Source organism: Neolamprologus brichardi, chromosome 7, assembly GCF_056152115.1.
Source record: "Neolamprologus brichardi isolate AB-2024 chromosome 7, ASM5615211v1, whole genome shotgun sequence".
Taxonomy (NCBI): Eukaryota; Metazoa; Chordata; class Actinopteri; order Cichliformes; family Cichlidae; genus Neolamprologus; species Neolamprologus brichardi.
Window position 1 is genome coordinate 48,471,741 of NC_142110.1, and position 27,920 is coordinate 48,499,660.

A 27,920-nucleotide genomic window follows, 5' to 3' on the forward strand; every position below is an offset into this window, starting at 1 on the left:
TTAAAAAAACACATAGATGCATTATAATGGTGCTTTTTAACCTAATATTGAATCTATAATTATTATATAATAGAATTGCGGTGCTTTGTAATTACACCGCAGGTTTATCCGATGTGATGCAGGGAGTAGTGTAAATGCAAATAAGAAACTTTATGTTTGTTATATTTAATTCTTCACATTCCTACCCAGTCTTAGTTGAGCAACCATATTTGAGTGGGCCAACAGAGTCCGATTAGCTTTTTGTGAAATGTTCCACAAAAGATTACAGCTTGAGAAATCCAATCCATCCAAATGATTGCAAGGTTCATACAGCACAGAGGTGTACGTGTAAGCAAAGAGGAACTAATGCATGCAAGCTTTTTTAAAAAACAAGTCCAAACTAAACATCTCAAACATTTTATTAAAAGCATGAGGGGACATATTCACGCCCTTAAAAGGAACATAAATACAAAATATCTTTATATATACAAATTATGGCAAAGACAAATCGAAGCGTACCGTGTAGTGTCTAAAAAAATGTTAATTCACAAAAAACATGAAGAGAATTTTTTAACCTTAGCTCCCAATGTGTTGTTTATCAAAGAGAGATGGACCAAACATAAAGCACTGTGGTACATGATCCATCCTGATTCACAATTCAGCATGTTTAAAGTTCCTGTAAGCATTGAGGTACTACTTTTGATTAAAAAATTAAAAATAAAGCAAGCCACTGGGTAAGGTCAAATATTTTCGGTGCCATGATGCAGTCACTTTGTACAATAAATATTTTCAAGCCTTTAGCGAAAAAACCAAAAAGAAAAGTTTGTAAGAAACAGGAAAGTGCACCAGGCCGTACCTGGATTTAATGGTGCAATTTGAAGTTTACCAAACAATATATCATGGTAACAATTAGGGTACAGGTTAGCATAACTTTGTTTGCAGAATTTGTGCAGAACAGAATGTAGGTATAATATAAGCCTTCAAATATTCTAGAAGAGAGGAAGCCTGTTTTCCCCGACAGACTGCACTCTTCATTTCACAGAGGTAATACTAGATTTTGGCCACCGAGAGGCAACATATAGTAGCAACACAGAGTTAGCATTGCTCATTGTGTTAGAATTTCCAAAATATGACACACGTGTCTCATTTCTTATTTAATATATTTGCTTCTAAGTCTATTTAAGTAACAATAAAGGCAGTAAGTAGCAGTAGTCCATTATCAGAATTTTTGAACACAAAGGGCAGCAGATAGCACCACTTTAAAGCCAAGCAGAAACAAACTGTTGATTAAATATCACACCATCGTACTTTTGAGCCTGTGAAATGTTGCAGATTTTGTTTTGTTTTTTTGCTCAGTAACATTAGCACAGCATGTGAGATGCACTTTTTAAAGGCATAGATTCGCATAAATTACATTTTTGTGGGAAACCAGACTTAAATCAGTGTTTTAATTTAACCAAATATAATCGCTTCGTGTGGATGGAGTGCAGTTACCAATAATGGAGAAGTTCAAATTGACCAAAGCATTTTTTGTCATAACACTGGGGGGGGGTTGTAATACTGTAAATAACAGCACATTTCTATGAGCAGTGGGGACCACGAAAATTGAATAATAAAAGCAGCCTTGAGCACTTCAGATATATCTGTCTGAAATTTTCATTATCAGGTATTTTTTTAAGATTCTAAGATTCTCTAATGTCAACACTGTTTCTATAAATAAGTCTTTGTGACTTCCACTGTAGCGATCTATATTAAATGTCCATATTATACAATGTGCTTCGAGAAGAAACACATCTGACACCCGTGAATACAATCTTGAGTCAGATTCTTTTTTTTTAATGCTGATTAAGGCATTAGATTAAACATATATTTAATGTTTGTAATCATGTCACCCCCACACTTTCATTTTCCTCTTCTCTGCATCACCGAGGTTAAATTCTGCCTGTTTGCCATTATATTTACACACATTTAACATAATACACTGAGCAACATTTAACAGGGCAACATCTATTGCACATTGAATTTGTCTTGTTATTAAAAAGCTTGTTAGTTCACCCTTTAGTACTGTCCTTAAATGTTGGCTCATCCTTTCCTTTTTTCCTGCTTCCATTTTCTTTGACATGAAGCTTTATTCACCAAATCCTAGCTGGAAAATCCGCTAGCTGGCTCGGGACTTGGGGACGGAGGGCTTTCCTGGTCGTCTGTGGGCAGCTGGACGCGCTGCTCGTCCATACGCTTGGCCTGCACCCTCTGGATCAGACTGAAGAAATCTTCATCAGGCACCGTGGGGGCATGGGGGCCCGCTTCTGGTGGGGAGCACCGCTGATCGTCAATTCTAGATGACTAGAATCAGAAAGAGCGCATACAGATTATTTAATATAGGATTCGCATTTGCTAAAGAGGCAACCTACATAAACAATACAACAACCACATTTCAAAATTATGTGTGTGCTAATGTGTCATTACCTGGCACTTGATAAGCATGTTGAAGAAGTCATCACTGGGCTCTTGATGATCTCCCTCTCCCACCAGGTGACCCAGGTTGTTATGAGTAATCCTCAGGCCTGGGAGGTTACCAACATTAACACGTTGGTCATCAAGACGTCGACTCTGAGAGCTGGCGATCAAATCAAACAGCTCCTCTGTCTGGGGGGAAGTGGTAATTGCAGGATCTAAAGAAAAAGGGGGGGGTGGAGATATCCCAGTGAGTGCAAATGATCTGGTAGATCCCAAACATTTGCAGGGATTAGCTTTCAGCAAGAACAGAGATGCCATAAAGAAAGCACTTAATCCTAACATAGGACACAAAAGACATAAAAGGCATATGCTGTTGTCAACAAACCTATCATCTCACTCAGGGATGACATGGAGGTTGCGGCGCCTTCTCTGTTGTCTCCATTCTGTGGCTCATCGAGGTGGCAGCGCTGGTCATCCATGCGGCTGCTCTGGAATTTGCTGAGGAGGTCAAAGAAGCAGTCTTCATCAGAGGGGTCACGGCCCAGCTTCTGCAACGAAAACAACAAATCTCTCACTTTAAGCACAAAGAGCGTCTGTCTTATCTGCCGAGTGCCTGTTTTCTCATTTTCTTATTTTTTGCTGCTCTGTCTGAAAAGATACTTCCTGAAAGTGAGGCAACTAAAGTATTTCAAGTGCACTTGATTATGATGAACTGCTCGTACATTAAAAAACCATTATGTGCAGGTGACTTAATTAAGCTCAATGCCATTAGGAGTTGCATAATGAGGATTTTCAAGATAGCCAGCTCGCGGAGGTGAAAAATAATCTGATTAACTCACAAGGGATGGCACTTCTGAAGAGACTACCTTGACCTACATACGGAATGTGATACAAGCACATAAAATGAGTATCAGCTGCAGCAAGTCATGTGGCCCAATGACCATCAACTAGTAAAATCAGATGGAAATCTTTAAAAAGAAATGTAGCAGCTGCCACAGAATTATTGAACTGTTAAACATCATTTTGTGTATCAGATCTAGTCAATGGGTCAGTCACATCGACTGAATGCCATTTTTGTGTTACACTGACTTCCCTGGAATCAGTCCTCCAGCAACAGCTTTCTGCTGTTTATTCTGAGATAACACCAAGAGGTTCTCTCGCTCATATCCTGCTGAATGATGCTTTTTTTCCTTTTAATTAAACACAACCAGAGTCTTGATAATACACACAAGTTTGCAAGTGAAGTGGATAATTTATGTGTGAAACAAATACCCTGCGCTAGCAAAGCAGATGTGGAATTTATTATGTTTGAACAATGCTGCTAAATATTGTGGCACTTGGGCTACAATATCATACCTCTGAAACAAAAGCTAATCTGCCAGACCGGATGGCAGCAGATGAAATGAGATGCTAACACCGTCTCAAATTAAAATTAAGCTGCTGATCCAGCGATCATCTGATGGAAAACTGCTAACAAACCAACTTTCACGCAACACATCAGAAAGTGCTAGACTGAAAAGAGAAACAACTTTCAGCTGCATATTTCACAAAATATTAAACTACAATCGTGCAAAAGGGTGGTGGGCTGCACTTCGAAATAAGCATTTGTGCATAAATGATCACACTTGCTGCATTAACTCTCTAGACCCTCTAGAGCTGGGAAAATATGTGCTATATAATACTGTACATTTGTCAGAATAATTTTGAAAAACTTGTTACCGGCCAGTAATTTTGAATTTAATCTATTTAAGTTTATAAATTAAAGCCTAATATTAATTCTTTTTTTCTTTTTTAAAAGTTTGGCTTTTCATATCTCAACATTGAACAATCGACAACATCCGCTGCATTATATTTTTGACACAAAAGTGCCAGAGCAGGTTAACGGAAACTTGGGTCAATGGCACTAAAATCAACACAAGCTGATGGGGTCTTCCTTATAAAAGCTTTCTGGTTGCATTCCTCTCCCACGCGCAGCAAATATAATAGACTTGTTCCAAATAATCTGTTTTGAACACCTTCAACACCGACTCAAATCACTTTGCCTTACAGCAATATGTGAAGTAGGTCAGCAGACACCAGATTTCATGCATCTCTATTCTAAGAATCACGTGTTTTTTAACTTCTGCATTGAAAAAGTCAAACTGTTGTTTAAAATACACAAAAAGTTGTACTATAGATCATAAAGAAACATATTTTTTCCAACTCTGCGGTATTTGCTCAGTGAAAACAGTAAAATATCTTTACATGCAGTGCAAGACAAACACACTAACTGCAAATAAAGGCACGCTTCGGTATCAAACGTGAAAAGAAAGTGAATACTCCCCGCTAAACCTTTGCAGGAAGCCGTTTTTCCAAGTTACAAAACAAAAAGTGAGACAACTTACCAGCAGCACTTCTTTGTCCTCTATCTACCCTTCTGTCTCATGTCTTTATGAGCTCTCTTTCTGTCTAGCGCTGTCCACACGTCTGGCTCACACCTCCTTCTCCCCTACTTTCACCCACCCCTTTACATCACTCTCTGCTTTCTCCCTGCTGTTCCTACACAACTACCTACCTCTAATTTCCTTGCATTCTCCTCTTCCAGACGTTTTTTAATCATTGGTAATCCCTACCAACCACTGCCGCCTCCTCTCTCTCTCTCTCTCTCTCCCTCTGTGTCTATCTTACTCTCTCTGTGCAGCTCTCCAGCAGGCCATTTTTGTCCTGTTCACTCACTGTGGGAAAACAACTCATTATGGAGAGCTGGGGGGGGGGGTTGACCCTATGGGGACAGTAGCGCTTCTCTGATCAAGGTCACATTATCAGCTATGAGGGAGGGCTGGTATGGACAAAGGGGAGGAGGGGGAGGCAGCAGGGGTAGAAAGATGGGTGGAGGAGTACAATTATGAGTGAACTGCATGCGAGCACCCATTTCCATCAGAAGTCAACTACTCTCAAATGGCAAAAAACACCAATATCTTCACTTACTTCTTACAAACTCACATGACTGGGCTTTATAAACACACACCCAATGTGACTTAAAGCAGTTTCTGCTCTGTCTCTATGTGGATGCTGTCATTTGCTTCTCTGTATAGGCCAACTAATCAAGTAGGCCATATGGAAAGAACAAGAGAGAAAGCAACACGTGATGATGGTGAGAGAGGAAGAGAATAGACAGTAGGAGGGTGGGAGAGGTAAAGATATGTGTGTGCTTGCAGAGAGAGACTGGGAGTACTGTCAGACCGGGACAGTGAATGATAAAAGGAAGTTCTTCCTAAAGTATAGATAGGTGACAAAATTAAAGAAGGACCTGAATCACTGACCCCCAAAGTGAGGGGGATCTGGTGACTTTGATATGCTTTGGAGGGCCTTTTGCTTGATGGTTTAGGTCTACTTCCCCCCCTTAGAAAGAAGTGATTAACTTTATTCTATGATGAAATTTCTTAATCTTGATGGGAGAGGTTTCTTTCAGGGTTAACCTTCCCCTGTCTATAGAGTATGAAGAGGGAGGCCTTTGCCAGATTTCAACCAATGTAAGAAAAGCACTGCTTATTGAGTTCTGTGTCTTCTACATAACTTTTTCCTTGGTACATACAGCCTTAACCGCCTGTCAGTGCATTTATCTACTTTTTGCATGTTTCTGATTTTTAAAAACTAGAAGGACACAGACACTGCAGACATCCCCCACAGCGAGCACTCAGATCAAACATCATAATGATTTATTCATGAACAAAGCGTAACACCAATTAACATACACACCATGTACTTCAACCACAAAGGAGTAACACTAAACATCACTGAAATCCCAATTAGACCCAACACTCTCTCATTGTCTAAACTGCTGGTGTGCATTGCATTCACCCTCTACCTAGGGCCCCTTTCTCAGGAGTTTTTCTACTGATATGTCATTGCAAACCATCTGCTGGTTACTTAACAGGGAGGGAATAAAGTTTGTCAGTCCTCAGTGGCCCATTAACAACCCGAGCCTCCAAGCACGGAGCTTGGCATGCCTGTTCACAAGCTACTGGTGAGGCTAAATTTGTGAAACAGTTTCCATTCAAGTGTCATTAAAACTTGGCCGGTACTTTTTGGGTAATCCTGACCCTATCAAGCAGGCACAGTTGACACAAGCAACGAGTCATCTGGTAATATTAAAAACTAAGCACGATGCAGCTTTTTCAACCGACTCGAGAGCTAAAGTTAGCTTATCTGCCTAGATACACTCGCTATGGCAAAATCAAATGTCAAACTGCATGCTGCAGATGTAGCATGAAAAAAAAAGCAGAAACACGAAATGCTTAGCAACCGAAGCCAAGGACTTTATCAACTATGGTTTCATCAAAAATTAGCCATCCATTAACTTGTAGCAAAAACAAAGAAAAGTCGTAACATCTGCAGCTCACAGATACACAAATGGTCTTAAACGGTCTTAATGCCAGATTTGAAAATAGGTATGACTCAAGATCACCCACATTTACTTCTGTACTTCTATTTCTACTTCGCTGTGATAAACTGTTATTCTCAAAGCCCTGTAATTTTCACTCTTTTTTTCCCCGCATGTCACATTACTAATAACAACAATTAGCAGTGCCACAGAAACAAGGCATGATTAGGTGCTGTGGTGAGTCAGGCAGAACAGCTGTGGGGGGGAAAACATATCCATTAAGAATCTAGTTTATATTATTAACAGAGAAGTCACTTTTACACTGCAGAAGACATCTTTTACCAGAGTTATTGGAAATTAATGTATTTTCTCCCTCATTTTCACTTTAAAGCGGAAGCTACAATGAACAGAAAAGATAAGAAAGCGAAGTTAAGTGAAACATTCACTATCTCACAGTCATCTCGCGCTTTCTACAAAATTATCTCCACCTTTTCTCAGATGCACTGTAAGAGATTGCACTGAGGCTCAGGTGTATCTTAGAAATATGAAGCTGGTGAAATGAACACTCATCAGTCCATGAACAGTAAATGAGTGTCTGTGTTATACTGTAACAGAAATATCTACATTTTCTTGTTATTTCAAATGAGTCCATAAACAAAAAGGTCTACTATGTTTATAAAGCTTTTGTGTACAGTTTTTGTTATCAGCAAAAAAGGGGGAGAAAAGTAAAAACAAAAAAACTAAACAGGAAATGGAAATGGAATACAATGTGAAAATTGTCCACAATGTGTTACCTGTTTAATTTTTGATACTTGTTGAAGATCAGGTTACGAGTGCAGTGACGAGGCAATAAGGATAAGGATATGATGTGAGGTCGAGAGTTGATAAGTATTTAATAAAAACAGCAACATTGAGGCCACTTACTGGCACTGGAGGTGGAACTTGCACAGTGATGTCATCAGTGTCCACGGGTGAGTCAAACCACAGCCTTTCCTCTGATGACTGGCTGTCAGAACAGCCTTTTCTTTTGCTAGGCTGTGACAGGTGACTCTTAGATCTCCTCGGTATACTTTCCAAGTCTTGGTTCTCACCATTCTGCATGAACAGAGCTTGCTGTTAGAGGTGGATCACAATGTAGGCACATTTTCCTACAGTGGTTTAGAGACATGTTCAAATAATGGAAATCACCTTATCTGAAGAGTATTTCCAAAGTTCTACACTGTCCATGCTGTTTCTCTTGGTGAATTTGGGTCTTGCTCCTAGAGGGAAAAAAACAACCAAATATTTAATAAAGCATTACATTACATTACATTGCAATTTTGGGTTTTGATCACTTAGACAGTCTTGAATCCCATTTATGAGCCGATTTAAGCTTGCAAGCTGCCCTTTGTTTATCTTTTATTTTCGCAGTAGGCTGTAATCTCGGCTGTGGTCCCATGATGTTCGGTGTGGATATGAGGCTTAGGCCGACCACTAGGCAAGCAAAGTGAATAAGAGTCTGTTTGCCAGCTCTGCTCCAAAGAGGGAAATGTAGGACATGGGTGTGAATTTCTGCCTGGAGGATAGTTTATGAAAGCAAATATCACAGAGAAGCCAGGCAAACTGTTCAGATATTACAGTTTCTACTCACTTTATTATACAAGGCTCTATGTGAGCTGGTGGACCATTTGAGGGGACTCAATAAAACATTGTTGTTACTCGAGGCCTGATATGGCTTACGGACAACCCATCCTCCTGGACCACTGAGAGTGAAACAAGTATCTTTATCCTACCTCATAAATATGCACACACCACTTGTTTTCTGTCACATTTAGCCTCAGTGCAGATTTAACACACCGTCCCACCTGGAGTTTGTTTTGCATTTATAATATTGTGCACACATAAAACATTGTAGTTAGCTTGCTCAGGCACACACATAACACACAGAACTTGTGCAGTATGTGTGGGCCTAATCGGATGAGAAGAGCATTTAACTGCACATTTACTAACTACTTCAACAAAGTTCAGAATGATTCTTGTTTTTACAAGAATGCTTTTGATTATATATGTAGTGCTTAACCATGACCTGTCATAATAACCGCAAAACAGAAACATTTTAGAAATCTGTAAAAAAAAAAAAATTAAATACAAATTTACTGAAGAGTATTTATGTGTATTTAAGTAACAAGTAACCAAATTATTTCATCACTAAAATTTTTTGTTTAAGAATGCAAGTTAAACAGGTGTGATTTGGCATCTTAAGCAAATATTTTTTCCAGTTTTTTGTAAACATTTGTGGATAATAGTAATAATAATAACAATGATGATGGTTATTATTACATTTTAGCATTAAAAACATAATTTTGATTACACAGTCTGCACATACTAGCAGATTAACCACTAAAGAAACATAAAAATGTATTCATTTAATGCAGATGTGTGTATATATGTATGTATATGTATATGTATATGTGTGTCTTAGTGATAATAAGCACTTTCCACTGCTCTTCCATTTATTGTTTATGCATGCATATGTGTAAGAAGCGTTTCCTCTCAGCCTTGGTTCGCCTTTTTTCTGTCAGCTGAAGAAGAAGACATTGCAAACCACATGAGGACGTTCACACTACATATCAGCGATAAGCAGTTTTATTTGGGGAGAAGCGATAGAGTAAATGCAGAAGAAAGGTCCTGTGTTCTGGATTGGTGCATTTATCTGTGAGAGAAGTTAGTATATGCACATACTTTGAAAAGAAGAAGCACCGTCTTCACACAATTGAGCAAAACAAGGAAGTTAATACTGAGCGTAAACAACAGTATGCTAGCAAGCTACATGATACAGTTTGTGCTCTGACATATTCCAGACACACACTTTGTTGAAAGAGATCATCTCTGTGGGACCTTTGCCTGAAAGTACCTGACCAAACTAATCAACAAGTATATTTTTTTATATTTCTGAGCTATTGCTGTTTTGGGATCTTGTATTCATGTTACTAAGGCAGGTTGTTTTTTTCATGTTTTATCTACTGTGACGATAATTTCCCAACTTTCGACATCAATAGAGTATATCCTAAACACAAAGTCCAGCATGACCACATTACATTTCATGTAAAAAAGAAAAGAAAAAAAAATATTTCAGTGCTACCTTGCATCTCAAACTCTGAACTTGAGGGTGAAAGGTCACTCTCCGTGACCCCCAGGGCCTCCATCAGCTGATCCACATTCATCCTGGCTGTCAGTTCACCATTTCTGTCTCCAATCTGCGGATGAAATCAGGGACAAAGAGACAAAAAAAATTACATGAAATGCAAGTGGCCTTTTTATATTATTGTGCTTGTAAAGATTTCTCACTTCTTTAGAGATTTCCAGGTGCTTTCTGGCATAGTAAAGCGCTTGTTTGTGGTTCCCTAAAGACACATATGCATTTCCCAGACTCCAACATGCACGGCCCTCTCCAACCCTATGAAAAAGTGAACGCACAACATTAAAAAAAAACTGTTCCTGTGGTGATTTGTTTGGTTTTCTTTCAATTGTTTTTTAAACAATACCTATCTGTAAGCTCCTGCGCTATGTACAGGTGCTTGAGGTGATAGTCTATGGCCCTCTCATACTGCTGTAAAAGAGTGTAAGTGTTGCCCAGGCTGTAACACGCTTGAGCCTCCATCACCTGATCCCTCAGCTGCCTGGACAGTTGCAGAGTTTTCCTATAGGAAGGAAAATAATGGGATAAATAAGGGTAGGTAAAAAATGAAGAAAATAGAGGCTAACAAAGGAATGCGAGAAACAGGGCACATGAATAAGAATGATGATTAATAGCTACATAGCTATTTCACTACACGTATTTAAGCATTCATGAGATATTCTAAGTGGTTAAAATTGTTTCATTTCTCCTTCAATCCACTAGATGTCAGACTGCACTCTTTCCTCACCTGTAGTACTCTGTGGCTGTGTTGAACTGTCCCAGGAATATCAGGGCATTGCCTAAGTTACTGTAAGCTCGCCGTTCAGCTGCTTTGTCCCCGAATTCTTTGGCAATGGATAATCGCTGTAAATGATGACAGCAACAAGTTCACAAATCAAGACTTAATTTCAATTGTTAACTTTCACTTTGCTTTACTTAGGTGCATTTGTTTTACTTGGTACTCAGGCAGAGAGATTTTTCACAAGTTCATATTGAAAGCTCTGTAGAAAACCTTATTTTATAAGCAGAGGTGATGCTGCAGCACCGGTGCATCAAATCAGCTCCTCTGACTCTCTACAGGGAAACCTCTCCTCTGCAGCATACTGATAGATTTGTAACAGGGAAGGAAGGGGATAAATCAGTTTCCCACTTGAGGAAAAACTTGGTTTTCAATAGAAACACGGAGGGCGGAAGCCTGAAGCCATGCTTCCTGCTGATTCACCAAGAAACCAATTTTGTCCTTTTTCTGTATGAGTAGCCATCAATCTCTGCAAACTGTCCACTAGGGCAGCTTTAGATGGATACCAAAGCATTGAAACACACACTTTTACCTTGGTAAGACCAGCAAAAACATTTCTCAGGAACACCACCTGCTTCACTGACTGAAATTAAATGAACTGTACTCTACTCTGACTGAACTTAGAAGCTAAACGCTCAAGTCATGCAAATGTTTCTGATCTTATCTCAACACCAGAGCAAATTCGGTGCGGGGCACCTTTTTGCTTCTCAGGTGCATTTAACAGATAAAGGAGGCTAAAATAAAGAAAATGTAGTTTCACTCTGTGCTGCAGTTCAAACATCCAGGATGTCAAGGCCACAACAGAAAGGACACAAGCCACCAAAACCACACCAGACAAGGTAAAACATATGTAAAACATTAGGTTCATCTTTTACATGATGTTGTGAAACAAATTTGGAAAATGAAAAAGCTTCATTCAAATCTTTGGGTTGTTTTTTGCTCAGCCAGATGCAAATAACATTTGTTTATTAATTAATTTTATTTCTGTCTGAAAATACTGCAAAAATACTGCAAAACAAGCAATATTTTTCAAAAGCAAAGGGAAACAAGAAAAGAACAACTTTATCTCTGCAAAAAGGGCACATAATATAAACAAACATATGCAACTACGCTTTATTCCTTTTAGAATTATTATTTATCTATTTACAGTACTGTGCAAAAGTTTTAGGCAGGGGTGAAAAAATGCTATAAACAAAGAATGCTTTCAGAAATATAAATAATTGTTTATTGGCCCCAAATGTACTCTGCAGCAGGACAACAACCCCAAACACACAGCCAAAGTCATTAAGAACTATCTTCAGCGTAAAGAACAAGAAGTACTGGAAGTGATGGTATGGCTCCCACAGCGCCCTGACCTCAACATCATCGAGTGTGTCTGGGATTACATGATTACAGAAGGAGGTGAGGAAACCTACATTCACAGAAGATCTATGGTTAGTTCTCCAAGATGTTTGGAATAACCTACCAGCCGAGATCTTTCAAAAACTGTGTGCAAGTGTACCTAGAAGAATTGATGCTGTTTTGAAGGCAAAGTGTGGCCACACCAAGTATTGATTTGATTTAGATTTCTCTTTTGTTCATTCACTTCATTTTGTTGATTGATGAAAATAAATGATTAACACTTCCATTTTTGAAAGCATTCTTTGTTTACAGCATTTTTCTCACCTGCCAAAGGTTTTGCACAGTACTGTATTCCATTCCTCTTTGTAGGTCAAGTATGGAACAACGAGTGAGCAGCACATTATCTAAAAAGAAATGGGATTTATAAATTCTTTGACTTGGTGTATTAACGCAATTCTTGTAAACATTTTTATTGAAATATGTTTTATTGAGGTTCCTTACTTCTATTAATATTCTTCTATTAATACACCTAAGAACTTCAACATCCTTCACCCAAACATAATATTTATGTATCATACATGTATTATATGATGGGAGGCCACCGCTGCTGAACAGCTGCACAGTGAATGGTCCAAGCTGGAAAACTGCTCATATGAAATCATTATGGCTGATACCTCCCACCTCTGCATTACAGCAGTGCGATCTTGATACTTGTGGATGAAATGTGGATTTCTTACCTGACGGTGGAACTTTATAGCCTCCACAAAGTTACCCAGCAGGTAGTGGGTGTTGCCCAAGTTCCCGTAGGCTCTCCCCTGAGCAGCTCGGTCGCCAAGCTCTTTGACCAAACACAGGTTCATCCTACACATCCAGGCACACACATTTAGTTGTTATTGGTTGTTGAACTTTTTTTTTGCATTCCCATTTTTATGTGTAATCAACAGAATTGAGTCTACTATGTGAGGTATGACATGAGACAACAGCTAATTAATTGATGTTGATATAAAGCAATTACTACATTCATTATAGTTAGAAAGAAACCAAAAAAGTAAAATATTAATTCTTTTTTTTTTAAATGGGCTCTTTAAGTTACCCAGGAAGATGAGCTATGTTGCACACACTTCTATCTGTAAAATAGTGTTTTTCCAGTGTACCCTTTTTCTTATGTATTAGCCATATTTTCAGAAACACCAAATTGGCACTAACTGCATTTGGTTTCTTTTTAATGTCATTTACAGCCTGCCCATGAACATTTCAGCCCATAATTTATAAAGAAATAAGATGATGTGTTGCAATATACTCAGTGTGTTGTACTTCTTGTGTTGAAAGACAACACTTCCTTTATCAAAGTTCAACTGAAGACTTTATGCTGTAAAACCTGCATTACAATAAGTTTAGGCCAGTTTAGCCCCAATTCAACCCTCTCAACATGTGGAGGAGAAACCTGGTCAAGAACCTCATTGTGTTTACCTGATTGGCACACATTATCTGGCAAATATGAAACATTTACAGACGTCTTAAACCTTCCAAACTGTTTGCATACGTTGTGAGTGGTTATTTGCTCTTATCTTGGCATATTAATGACAAAGATCTTGTTAAAATAACAGCAGGAGAGTAGAAATTAAAATATTTGATAGTATGGTGAAAATAAAATGAAACTTTCATTATCACAGTGGTGGTACCAAGACTGTATTAAAACAGATTTAAAAAATATTTTCAAAGTCACCCTCACCCCAGTCATAAAGACGGTAGCACAGTGAGGGCGGTGACGGTTGCTTTTAATCATCAGGGACTCAAAAGTAAATTCACTGTTACACACATGTACACTTTTATTCTGTTTAAAATGAGTAAGCAGCCAAACCAACTCTCGGCCACTACTTGACAAAAAAGGGAATTGACAATATTCAAAAATCATCAATAGCACCACAAAACGCAGCAACATTCGTATGTCAGAGCTACTGACTACTGTGACTCTGGTAGCTGATCTATACATTCATTTGCTCTACAGGCATAAAACATACATACTCATAAAATCCAGTAGCCCTTTGCAGTGTGTCTCTGACATCAGGAGGCAGGTCCCCTGGTTCCTGGGTGCAGCCCCATAACTGCTGTTTGCCCTTTGCGTGAAACACGTTCCCCATGTTATACAGTGCTCTGGCCTCTCCAACCTTCAGGACAGTGAAGAAACACAGGCTGCCACTATCTTTTTCCTAGAAGGTTTTCATGCTTGTGTTTGTGTTGGTTTGTTTGGATATCCAAATATATGTACGTAACCTTACCTTATCGCCCTGCTCTTGAGAAATGTCCAGGTGTCTTTGGCAGCAGACAGCGGCCTCATCGAAACGCCCTAATACTTTTAAAGTGTTACCGAGGTTGCCGCTGGCCTTTCCTTCTCCAATTCGGTCTCCTATTGTTCTGTGGAGGAAAGACATCTTTGGCGATTAGTGGCAGAGTTAAAGACCGAGTTATTGCTCGGACATCTTGCACCATTAGAATCAATATCACTGCTTTTTTGAGACCCCTCTAGTTAAACATTTAGATCAATCAGTGATCTACACAGCTTTTATTTTAAAAATAAATAAATAAAATAAAAAATACACAATAAGCTTGGTGTCCCACAAACTAAATATCACTGCAATTAATATCTACAACAGACCGTATCTGATCGTTTTCTTCACCAGATGACAGTAAAGTGAATCAAGGAAATCAAATGTCACTTTAAGGTTGTGGTTTTGTTCACTGTTTCTGTTTTCCAAGACTGTTTTTTCTGGACCTAAAATGACTATCCACATCAAGGAATTTGTAAGATATTCAGTCATATTGCTGCTATATTACATTTATTCAACAACGGGCTATTGAACATAACTGATTTTCTTTATTTGTTATACATGTAAAGTTATGCACAACCCTAGAGAGTCACTGACAATGCATTATAAAGCATAACAAGCACTAAATTGAGCACCATGTCCACTAATTACTTTAGGCTTAATCATGCATCGCTGAATTGGAACTTGTCAACACGATTAGTTCCTCTCTGGTTGCTATGGCCTACTTTCTCTTCATGCTGGAAGTGAGAAATAATTTCCCCATTGTGTCGTTCTCCTTTTTTCACTTTCACACTTTGAAACTGAGCAACTAAAAGATGGTATGCACTAAGTGCTTGCAGTTACTATATGCTCTTATGAACCTGCTACTACCACATTGTTTCATTATGTTATTGTCCTCTAGCAGGCAGCCCAGATGACCCACAGGAAGCCACGAGTTATCCATTTAGCTAATGAATAACCATTAAAATACTGCAACAACAGTTGCCTACTTCCGAGGACCAAGCCCCAGTGGCCCTGGTGAGACTGTAATGTAACAAGGTAAATCTCCCTAGGGTTCTTAATCAGTTCCCTGCAGGAGTACCAGCTGCACTAACTGCAGGAGACCAGATTACTCACAAGCTAAATATCCAGTTGGTATTTGTCAACTGTTACTACGTAAAAGTCTCCTCACTTTTTTTTTTTAAATTTCTTTGTCTGAAATTCATGAAGGTCTCCATGCATCAAATCATCTAAAGAAAAAAGGGTGGAAAAGACTGTTTTCCTTTTGAACTGTGTGTACATCAAATAACAGAACGTAGCATATGATTCCTGCATACTGGTGCACAGTCCTCTTATATGTCCGTGTGATGGATGCAGTATGCATGCAGGGTTTATTGATCTGTGTATAAGTTCCCTTATCGTAAAGATGCAGCTCTTCTCAGCTAAAGATTTCAAATGTAAAATTTATTAACTGTTTACTGTGCAGCAAACAGATTGTTGAATAAGACTCCCAAGCAGCTCAAAACAAGCAGCACAAAGCTGAGGTGAATGTTTTACTCATAGCTTGTGCACATTGCTCACCTTGCTAAGGTAAGGTCATGTCTGTGGTATTCCAGGGCTTTGCCATACTCCTTAAGGTAGAAGTATGCATTGCCCAGCTGGCTGTAGATGGCACTGAGGGTCTTCAGGTCTTCTGTGCCGACCTTTACGGCTGCTTCGAAAAACGCTGTTCCCCCTTTGAAGTCCCCAGCCTTGCATAGCCGCTCTCCTTCCAAGGCCAATTCTAAGCACGAGGCCTCCATCCTGCAAGATACACGCATACAATAAAGTCATGAAACTAATGAAATAAAAACATTAGCCCTATCACAGATTAGGACATACAGTAAACATGGATACCATTACAGTCGCAGTGAAATATACTTTCCAAGAGAGGAAGTATCACCATGACAACAAGGTCTGTAATAAATTATGTGGACTGTTGCCTTAGTAACTGAGTTTGAGCTCGAAGACGAACACCTTGAAAAGGTGATACACTTTTAACTGCTTAAATCAGTTAACAGCCTGATGTTCGAAGACATGCCGTTCTCTTGCATGTTCTGAGATTTTCATGAGGATATGAAACAAAATAAGACAGAGACAGAGTGTCCCACCCACACCAGAGAGAAAACATTTGAAAAACAATATGGTTCTCTACTGACTGCAATCTGAGACAATGTCATCCATCCACTTCCTTAACTGCTTATCCATTTCAAGGCTGCGGCAGCTTAAAGCCTACCCCAGCTGTCTCTGATGAGAGCAGGGGTACGCTCTGGATAAGATGCCAGACCACTGCAGGGTTCATGCATGAAGTCTATGAAGATCTGGTATTTCTGGACAGCTAAAGGGGTTAGTATTTTGCCCTATGTCGCACGCCTTGAAGTTAACAAAACTATGTTTCAGAGATTGAAGTTAGCTGCTGAGCTAAAATACACCAAATCATCTATGGTGTCCAGTCAGAACTCACTGTAAGCATACAACAAGGCTTCATGAGTGAGCTATATCCAGAAGTATACACCCTACATGCATTGCATAATCCAGGATAAACAAGACCAGACAGTTTAGTAGTAACACTAAATTCCAGATAAAGTACTAGAATGTAGAGATAAGCAAGGATTATCCTTGCATCTAATCAAAAGGCTTTGCAAAAGGCTCGATTCAAAAGGTAAAGAGTTGTACCATTTGCAGTTTTCTGCATTACAGCTTATTTATTGTCAAATCGAAGATGCGAATGAATCGTCATTTTTGAGGCAAAAAGGATTTACTGTGACGTGAACAGTAATTTAAAGCAGCTGAAATTGCACTATGTTCTAGTCAGATTTCATAACATTGCCCTAATATGGAATGTATGTGTTCACCAAGGTCATTTTAGTTTGTAAAACCTTGACGGGTTACTTTTGAGTTTTGTTTTGGGTTTTTTTTACAGTACCTGTGTTTTTGCTTGGTCCTTGTTTTGTCCACATACCCCTGGAGCTCCAAAGATAAAGGCTTTAGCATAGCTTGAGGTCGGGGTCCACAGTGGACAAGTCTACACACGGCTCTCTCTGCTCCAGTCAGAGGACAAGGCTCAGATGCCATGATGGTATTGTTAAGTAAAACTAACTTTATCAGAAAACTCTTAAATGAACTCTGTAGAGTTCATTTAAGTACTATGCTTACAACTAAAAATTCCTCTCACACTTTAACAAACTGCGGTCTTATAAAGTTTATATTTCCCAGCTTCAATAAAAACCATTATATCAGCAACATTACAACAAACCTGGACACACTCCAATTGTAAATTCTAACCACAGTCCAAAGCAAGCCGAGAAACGTGTGTGCTTTTCAAGTCCTCAAGATCGCTCCAAAACTACACAGTGAAGCAACCTGCAGACAAAACAGTCCAGAGGGAATTTGAGATCATTCCACACGAACGTTGAGCTCCAAAACAAGTGAATTTCTAAGACGTCACAAGTTTACAAGTTTATGTTTTATTAATCCAGATGATTTTAATCAAGTTAAGATATCCATTGTTGTTATGTAATTCAGTTCCCGCTACTCCCAACAGAAAATTGTGCTCATCTCTAATCCTCTTCAACTTCTCCTCAAGTCTGACCCGGAGACCAGTTGTTCTATCAGGTTTTAAAAGAACAGGGGAGCATGATGACAGACCATTCTGAGCAATAGTAGAGGAACAGTCAATGATTACAAAGTGAATACCTTATATCTAAGCTTGACCATTGCCCCAATGAGAGGCAGAGAGAAAGGATGAGAGAGACAGGGATGGCTAATCCAATGCCCTGCACCTCCTCAGTAGAGACAATACAGCACAGTGAGTGGCCTAAACAAATCCAACTACATGCTGACACTAGCATAAACATTATTAGGTCACCAACCGAGACAGATGACACTGTGAGTAAATAAGACCTAAGGGACGTATTAAGTAAACTTATTTTCACTAAAAAGGAAACACATGTTGTTTTTCTGTTTTTAATCTTTAGATTAATTTTATTTTAAAGCTATAAAAAAACACTTCCTGCATGAAAATCTTGCCACTCTGACACACATGTCCAACTGCTTTCAAAGCACAGAAAGCACAACTACGTTAACAAGTGCCCTACTTAACCAAGACAATGTCACAGGGGCAGCAAGCAAAATACAAGCTAAACAAGGAATTTACAAGAGATCTCTTCACTACAGCGTTGTTTTCCCCTTTTATTAAATATCAGTCTATACAGTAACAAGGAAATATACATAGGAATTTACATTTAAGTGGGGTTTTTTTCCTAAAAGTTTATTTTTGCCATCTACATGTATACAATAAATGCTATTTTTGCCTTTTATGGCAAAATAACATGATAAATTGAACGCAAATAAATTACTTGTTAAGGTTAATTCTCAGTGCACAATGTAATAAAGAGAATTCAATGATTTTGATTAGTTTCCCAGAAATCTTGCTTTCAGTATGCAATTCCTCCAGCAACTGGATACAAACTTTCATTGGAAAATGTAAACAGGAAGAAAATTATTATTTAATTTTTCATAGCTGAAGTGGAGGGCAGTGGAACAACCACTATAACTGTATAAACTGTATTAGGAAAAAGGAAGATGAAGAGAAGAATGAGTAGAAACCAAAACTAAAGCATGAATTTACACCAAAAGAGTGTTTATTCAGTGGAGCTCTGCGGCTGAAGATCATTCAAAAGCTGGTGGCATTATTTTTACAAGATCCTTATAGAACTCAACCCACTACAAGGGATTGGAATTTAAGGATTGTCGGATATATATATAGTTTGCAACCATAAGTCTTTTTCTCTTAAGGTAAACTGTGTATTTTGCTCGTGCCTGCTAAGAGGTGGCTCACTAGAAAGTACCCATTGTGAAATTAGATACTACTTTACAAACAGGAGAAACATGCAAAGCCAACCATCAAAGAGTCTTGGAACATGCAATACTGAATTGCAACAAAGTAATCAGCGGTCTAAAAATACAAATACTAACAGGGTGGCACAATGATGCAGTGGTTAGCACTGTCACCAGTCCATTTCTATTACCCAGTCTTGTTTAGAAATTTAGGTTTTGTGTGAAAACCTGGATGACATCGAAAAATCAAAAATGCATTAAATTAGCAAACTACTAACAATTAAATTGTGAAGTATTGTTGGTTGTCTTTCAGCTAACATTAACAATTTTTGCTGTTGTTGCAGAAAAACATGCTGCTAGAGCAAAAGCGGGACTCTCATCATCTTTTTGTATAGCTGGCAATAACAAACAAAGTTCAGTCTCTGGAATGTGGATAATCTAGTTCCCACCATAGATAACAGTCCTTGAAAGTGAACGTTATCTTCTTGGTATACATAAAACAGCAACAGCTACTTCTTCAACAGTGGAGGAAAACTTGCCAGCTCTGTAGTCCTTGCACCCTAAAATGATTTTTGCACTAGCCATAGCTAAACAACTTGCTTAACCCTTTAAAACCGGTCGGAGCGGGCACGCTCTGTTTTGCTTAACTATTTTTAAATCCCGGTAACTCTGCAACCACGTGAGCTAGCGCAATAATTTTTTTTGCATATGAAACCTGAGGAGTTGTACTTACATCTTATGCCATCAGCTTGTCCTCGGTCACCGTTTCCTTCCACATATAGCTTTGCAAAAACTGCATAAAAAGCGCTTGCAGCAACAAAAACATAATATTCCAGAAACACGCTTTGCCGATCCGATCAGCTGTTCATAACACTTCCTACATTGGAATAGACGTCAGCGCGAACTATCGCATGTCCGCCATGACCTGCCCGAAACCGGAAGTGACGTCATTTTCGCGGAAATGTAGTTTTTTATCGTCCCGGCCTCAATGAGCCTATACTGGTGTTTTTAAAAGTTATCTTTGACTTTATGACTTTCTGTGTCGTTTCTGGGATGCTTAGGACTCATATTGCACTGCTGGAAATAGTTTATTTTGATGCATATGCTGCTTTTTTGCAAATTTGCACTATAATATTTATTTTCGTTTTTCCTGCAGTATATAAAAACTGGTGTATTTCAAAAATAAAACTATGAAGGCACTCAAAATAAATTTCCTGTGGTGGGAAACTATTTTGTGCAACTTTTTTGTATTTACAGTTTTGAGGGATAAGCCTCTTAAATTTCTCTAACTAGAAATATATGTTTAAAAAACAAAAACGATTTTCAATTTTTTTTTGTAGTTTATTGCACTTTTTTGCAATTTATGAAATCACTATGCACTTAATTCATACATATTATTAAAATCTAGGCTGTAATGGTTGTATTGATGTATAGCAACTTGAAATGCTCCCAAAAATGGCTCCACAGCATGTAGAAATATAATATGGCGGACTTGGTTCTATGGTAGGTCTTAAAGGGTTAAAGACAGACCGGCATCAGAATGTGCCAAGGCTACCCTTCAGTGCAAACAGGAAGGTTTAGCAGAGCCTAACAGCCATAGCCAGAGGGATGATAGGCATAAGGTTGGTGCATATACAAAAGAATACAGAGGCAATTTATTTAAAGCTGATCAGTTATATTAGCGGCATGTCAAACTCACTTTGACTCACTGTGAACACCCACCCTCCCGTCAACATTTCTATAGTAGATAGGATCTGTAGAGATAATGAAAATACAGGTGAAAGTAGGGCTGCGCCATATCACACCATTCACGGTAATACTGGTATACTGTTAGGCAATGATAAGAAAATGAAATATCGTGATAGAATATGGGTAAAACGCGCATGCGCAGTGCCTTTGTTTTTATATGGACATTGTGGAAAAAGCACGGCGGCAACGGACAATGACAAGGGCGAAAGCGGATCGTTGAATGAAACAGATGAACCAGAATTGGTTCGTAAAAATGCTGCAACTTCAGTGGTGTGGAACTAGTTTGGCTTTCGTCTGTCAGATACACACAAAAGCACAATTTTTGGTAAAGCATGGGAGCGGGCCGTCGCTATTACCGTGTTTTTCAGAAAATAAGGCACACTTAAAATCAATCTTTTTATTTTCTGAAAAATCGACAGTGCCCCTTATAATCCGGTGTGCCTTGTGTATAAATTCTGGTTGTGCTTACTGACCTTAAACCGATTTTATGTGGTACACGGCGCTCGAAAATCTGTCAAAAGATGTTTTAGTACGACTTTGACAAGCTACGAAGGAGTACCACTTGATGGATTGTCGGAGCATTACGGCTACAGTGATATGTACTGTGCTTCAACATAATATTACCGTATTGTGTGTGTATAACCTCTTTTTAAGTTTTGTGGATATTATACATGTTATGCTCAGGATATCTCAGCCTATTTCCACTAGAAATGTATTTTGGTTAAACTGTCAGCAAGGAATTTGCATTAAAAAACAGCTGCTTGCTTCAGTGAAAATACATTGAGGGTTTTTTGCACTAATAAAGTTGCGGAGTTATGGTCTCGAGTCAATTATATCTCAGTTATATCATTATCGCAAATTTTTAAATATATATCGCGATAAATTTTTTTGGCCATATTGCCCTGCTCTACTGGTGTGCATGGTCTGAGGAAGTTCTGGTGAACATTTGTTAATAACTTTGTAATGAGACAAATATGTGAACATTTAATCACAGAGTGTTGACAAATTCATGTAAGAAGATATTGATGTAGCACAGATTTGTGCATTAAATGTTTGAATGGACTGCTTATGCAGGGATTTGTGCATACAGAGTGTTTGTAAATAATGCTAAGAGTAGGTGGGAGGTACCAGCCAAAATGTTGATCTACCCAATCGTCAGTGCTATTGTGGTTGGATGAGAATTCAATTTATGGCTGGAAGTCACAGATGTGCAAGAATATGAGAAGAAAAACAAAAAGACAGCAATCTGGTCAGAGACGGTGACGGGGGCCTCAGTTTGTTAAAACACAGCCGAACAATAAAGGCTTGCATTGTAAAACTGTGGCTGTGGAAAAGGGTGTTGCCTTAATAATGCCTCGCAATATTTTTAAAAGCTTGAGAAAAATCCAAACTGTTGTAAAGTTGGAAGTCAACACATCCTCACTCACTTTAATCAAAGTCTGCAAACTAAACTTCAAGAGGCAGCTTGCGGGCTGACTCACACACAAAAAAGAAAGAATAGAGGGGGGAAAAGTTGAAGCAAACAAAGAGCAAAATTTCATGGCAGGATTTCCACAAAGTGACATTCATTCTTGCCATCGTTGCGGTCGGAGTAAGAAGAATTTGTGCCGAACAGTCGGCCATTCTCTCCTCTTATTACCCCCTCTAATTGTTCTGTTTGGGAGACACTCATCTCATAATAGCCTGCTTGTGGTCTAACAGAGACAAACTCCCAGCGCTGTTACCATGGCATCAAGGAGTACATGTAGCACACTGGGCAGGTTTCAAGAGTAAGTAAGAGAGGCAGAAGTGAGGTTAGAGTGCAACAATGTCAGTGGAAAACAGTATAATGCCAATAATAAATATTTGTCAAATAATTAATTATAACCTATATAAATGTAAAATAATGCTTCATCATTATAGTAAGGCTAAAGTGTAAATGCAAGTTTAAAAAAGTTCAGAAGACAAAGACGGGGAGTAAAGATGAGACATCCAAATGTTTACTTCGGTGGAAGTTTATGGCAAGGTGACCTTCAACACATAAACTGGCCATGGCTACACAATGCCTACAAAGACGGGGACAATGCGCAGTAGCTCAGATGTTTAGCTTGAGTTGTAAGTCTAGACTAAATGTACACTGTAGGTGCACTGGAGCAGCACGCCTTACGCCATAGCCTGAGCTGTAGCTTTATGTGCAGCTCCCTCGGAAATGTAAGTATACACAACTATCACAGTACTGTAACAACTATTACTGGTCCATTTGGAATTTACAATTTAAACAGAGCATATTGATTTGTGCAAAGATACCGCCTCTGTGCAACAAAATGTAATACATAGCAGACTGTGATTGTACCTAGCTTGCATTCACAATAGCTGTTATGCTGCAAATAAGCTCTACCAACCTTTGCATAGACTCGCCTGGTTCTGACATCTTCTTCCTTTTCCTCGTTGCACAATATTCAGTAAAAGCAGGCGTTGAACATTTACTACTAGCTCTAAATCCAACAAGGTCACCCTCACTTTCAGACACCACTGTTTCATGACCACATAAAAAAAAAAACCTCAGTGGGCAAATCGAGTGTAATGTTACTTCAGGTAATCCCTCAGCAGATCAGCTGACCTCAGTGTCTGCTCACAGCTGATAGCGCAGCTGATTCACTTCTGTACATTCAAAGCATGCCCACCTCCAAGCTGTGTCTGACTTCATCAGCTTCGGAGTAGCTTTGTAACTTGGATTTTATTTCATCATTAAAATCAGTTATACTTTTGTTTTAGCTGATTTAATTCAATTCATTGATTCTTATTTCATTTTTAAAGGCCTATACTTCCAACACTGTGAATCTTGGTTAAGCTAAGAAACTGTGCACTCAGTAATCCAGCCATAATTACAGAGTGCCATGGCTAGTTGTCAGGGAAACCAAAGAGAAACTCTCTAGGAATGCTTTCCTTCCTCAGTGCATGTCACTTTCAGTTAAAGCTAGGCTCTCTCCTCCTCTCCTTTGTCTAAGTCTCTTGTGAAGCTGCATTTTTACTCTCTGCATGTTCTGTTTTCTAGAGCCAGGTTGAATAGTGACACACACACACACACACACACACACACACACACACACACACACACACACACACACACACACACACACACACACACACACACACACACACACACACACACACACACACACACACACACACACACACACACACACACACACACACACACACACACACACACACACACACACGGAACCAAGTGCTGCAGGGGCCATGAAAACAAAGCAATGAACACGGCAATGATGTTAGTCAATCTAAGATGAACTTCAGTTAGTAACTACTGTCATTACTGACAGAAAGACAGGCTAGATTTAAAGATTTCAGAGTAAATCCCTTTCTCTAGCTTGCTTTTTTATGACACAAAGTCACAATTTTATAGTCAAATCATTTGTTACACGGCAACAGGTGCTGAGTCAGACATTTGTAATTTAAGTATTAGTAAACGTTTCAGTTTTCAGTCGCAAAAATCTAGTATAGGTTCAGGGAAAATACCATTACATGAAGTTTATGGAAAAACAACAGTACTATTCAGTTATTTCCAAAGCTTACAAAATCGCAGCAAAGAGTTGTTTTTGAGGGTTTAATTCAAAGTGCTTTGGTACTAATAAAAAGAGCTTGTGTAAGTCTTGTCTTATTTTTTTTTTTAGATTTATTTATTGAATTAATACTAATTATGTTTTGTGGCTTTTTTTGTTGTTGTTTCTTTCTTCTTTTTTTTTTTAAAAGAAATAAAGATTGTTTTGTTCTCCTCAATCATCACACACACACAAACACAGGTGGACAAATGGGCTTTAAAATACTAATCTCCATAGCCGGACACATTCTCATTTTAGGAAGAAAACAAAAGGATTTTACAGGATAGGTCAGTTGACAAATAAATCCTAAACATAACGCCCCCTTTGTGCTTGCCTATGCTTTTTGGAGTTTAAAGATAATACACACACACACACACACACACACACACCAAACCGTCATGTACAAAGGTCATGTGTTGAGTTAAATAGAGGAAAACCTATCACAGCTCTAATAGCAGTCCTACCCACCCCATGTGTGTGTCTATGAATCTTGTGTTTATGTTGGCAGAGCATATGATAACCTTGCAGGGTTTGTGAATGTCACTCACGCAGCTTGACAATAGTAAGTAAGTTTAATTGTTGTTTTCTTAAAGTATCTAACATAATCACTTAAGATATATATTACATATCCCTTAAAGCCAATGGAATAAGGTATCAACTTAAAGCATACAAGCATGATTTGACTTTATATATAAACATGCCTGCTCCCTCACCCCAGCTCTCTGGGAAATGTTACCATAAATGTGTTTAATGCAGGATTCTTCTGATATTCACAGTGATTAATGATAGTTTTGTCCAATGCATGACACTGGACAAAATGTCAAAATTATGTGATAAGTGGTGCTGAATCACACCGTCAGCTAGCTGACCGGATGATGAGACATCCCATTTCTCATAAGCAAATGGATCATCTGAGATGAAATAGAGATGATTAATCATAAATCACAAACAACATAACATATGCTCAAGTTTTGTCAAAATTAACTAAAGTTCGGTAACACTGTCATTATTGAGTTCTTCATAATGCAAAAAACTAATAAATACTCTCACTGCCTGGCCATGGAGGACACAGTCAAATGTTGTGCTAATTAAGAGGCAAATGGTGCAAGTATACATATTTCTGATGATCATCAAAGATGATTAAAAGAAACTACAAATGAAACTGAACGAGCCTGTGATATTTGTATGTAAACACTGGGTTTTAACTAGTAACGCTCTGAGAGCCAGTCTATGTGCATTTGGGTTTAGGTCCATCACCCTTCAAGGTGAAGTTCAGCACCCACATCGCACCTTAAAAACCATGCGCACTGTCAGCTTGTCCACCCTTTAGCCAGACTCCCCTTGTTACACCGCGTCTGCATCTTATGAGGCTCCTCTCAGTCTGTACATTCCAGCCACAGCCGCTCAGTGACCCGAGCCAGGAATGAGGCTTGGAGCTGGGCTCTGGCTGCAGCTGTGGCTGGGTCTTGAGCTCTTTAAATCTGTGAAAGCTGGCTGGTCAAGCTCCCCCTGCCCAGTTCCTCCTTAGTAAGCAAAGCTGTGAGCTGGCAGCCCTTGCTATTCTCTCTCTCAATCGTCTTACTTGTCTCTTTTTCGGCATTCAAGGACGTGCTACGGAGCTGACCCCCCTTATGATATAAGGCTTCCTACCTTGAGTGCAGCCTCTTGCTGGCCAGATCCTGGTCCACACCGTTAGTAGCCGAATGAGCCATAACCTGGCTTGCTCGCGCCCGTTATGAGGGCCCTTCCCTGTATGCTCCAGAGGCAGCTAGCTCTTGTTTCTTGAGACCACCCTCCCTCTCGTTCTTCCCCCACTGTCCCCGTATCTCCCACTCTTCTTTCCTCATTCACCACAATAATGGCTGCAGCCGAGGAAGTGAGGTATTCTGCAAATACACCAGAAAAAAATCCAAGCCCCGCCCCCGAAATGACGTCACGTAGCTGCTCGTGGTGTCGCCGGTGAGAAAGGACAAAGTGCTAATTTCACATTTAAAAAAATAAATAATTAAATGATAAATATTATATTAACAGTACTTTTGTTAAATTATTTCCCCACCCATAAAAAGACCTAAATGTACCAAATCTTCTCTAGGCTGTTAGGGCAGCGGAAAGTAAATAGTCTTTCCTCAATTCCTGTACGACAGTTAATTACAAAAAAAAGAATGTAAGTACAAAAATAAGCCGCACACTCTCAAGTTCGCAGACACATATGCCCACCACGGATGAGTAGTCATCCCTTTTATACAGTTATACGTTTTTCCAAGTACCCTGAAAGCAGGCATGCATGCACAGTTCATCGCGGTCAAGCGGTGTCTTGGGGATGACGCGTAAATATGGGCGTGTCCTAATGTCTCCCAGAGATTTGCAGATCGGCGTCTACGTGTTTTAAATGTGTACTGTCAGCAGGGGGCAGTGTCAGCCGGCTCACAATGTTTGTGTTGCTCTTTGCTTTAAATCAGTCTTTGCAGTGAGAAAGGCAGAAGTCGCCTAACAAACGTATTAAACGCCAAAAGTGCCAATGTATCATTAAATAAAACTAACATGTGTCCTCATTTAATTACAGTAGGAAATAAATAATTAATAATTTACAAAATACGTAATTAAATAGGTACACGTACCATTTACTTAATAAAGTATAAATTAATTTCATTCAAAAACAATTTTGATTATTTTTACTATTTGATTTCATGGTTCCTGTGCTGCAGCGCATCATGAAATATTTTAACTGTCACTGCATCTCATTAACAGACCCAAACATCTCATTTGTTACCTTGCACACAGCAAGTCAAGACAATTTAATCCCAGATAATGGACTGATGCAGTGTCACAGTCAGTTGAATTGGTGTGTATAAACCTGGAACAGCTAGGTATCCCAGAATCCCAGCAATTTGAAGAAAATCACCAATGGCAATGGTTGTGGAAAGTGCTCCAAACTGTAAGTAAAGTTTTGACACACTGTTGTTTTTCTGTCACCAACTATACTTTCGAGATTTTTTTAAGCAGGAATTTAGTGGTGTCTTGCACTTGTTTAAAACAGTTGATTTTCAGTTAAAAATATCATTAAAGCCAGGAGGTTTCAACTAGGAGGATCTTTACCCGTTCAAGGATTGTTCCACAAGTCAGACTTGTTTCCTGTGGACACTACCACAACTTTTATGAGCACAATTTATGTGTAACAAAGGGCCAGAGGGTGTCCATTTCCAGTGATTTTTTTTATCCTGTGGGGATCCACAAGCCATGATCTACAGCCCACCCTGTGATCTTTGTAGTAAAAATAAAAGCAAAT

At 38.9% G+C, this 27,920-nt stretch overlaps 1 protein-coding gene across 2 annotated transcripts; it reads right to left on the reverse strand.

The window, feature by feature from the left end:
- Positions 1-380: 380 nt before the first annotated feature.
- On the reverse strand, positions 381-26,510 carry gpsm1b (G protein signaling modulator 1b). 2 transcript variants are annotated; one of them, XM_006788990.2, is made up of 14 exons: positions 26,285-26,510; positions 15,984-16,205; positions 14,376-14,511; positions 14,122-14,264; positions 12,834-12,957; positions 10,705-10,820; positions 10,324-10,479; positions 10,127-10,235; positions 9,921-10,035; positions 7,988-8,058; positions 7,724-7,894; positions 2,822-2,984; positions 2,446-2,651; positions 381-2,322 (listed from the first exon to the last, which is right to left on the reverse strand). In XM_006788990.2, exons 1-14 carry the CDS (start codon positions 26,344-26,346, stop codon positions 2,122-2,124), a joined length of 1,995 nt encoding a protein of 664 aa, XP_006789053.2. In that variant the 5' UTR covers positions 26,347-26,510; the 3' UTR covers positions 381-2,121. The 2 variants fall into 2 exon arrangements, with proteins under 2 accessions (XP_006789053.2, XP_006789052.2); XM_006788989.3 differs by lacking the exon at positions 26,285-26,510 and adding an exon at positions 17,368-17,678.
- Between the last annotated feature and the right edge of the window lie 1,410 nt (positions 26,511-27,920).

Bases quoted from the DNA above. Each gene is read 5' to 3' on its own strand.
- gpsm1b (XM_006788989.3), bottom strand. From the start codon at position 17,516: ATGGCATCTGAGCCTTGTCCTCTGACTGGAGCAGAGAGAGCCGTGTGT. The intron at 14,265-14,375 runs GTAAGGTTACGT...ACTGTCCTGAAG, and splicing joins CTCAAGAGCAGGGCGATAAG to GTTGGAGAGGCCAGAGCACT. The intron at 2,985-7,723 runs GTAAGTGGCCTC...TTTTCGTTGCAG, and splicing joins AAGTTCCACCTCCAGTGCCA to AAGCTGGGCCGTGACCCCTC.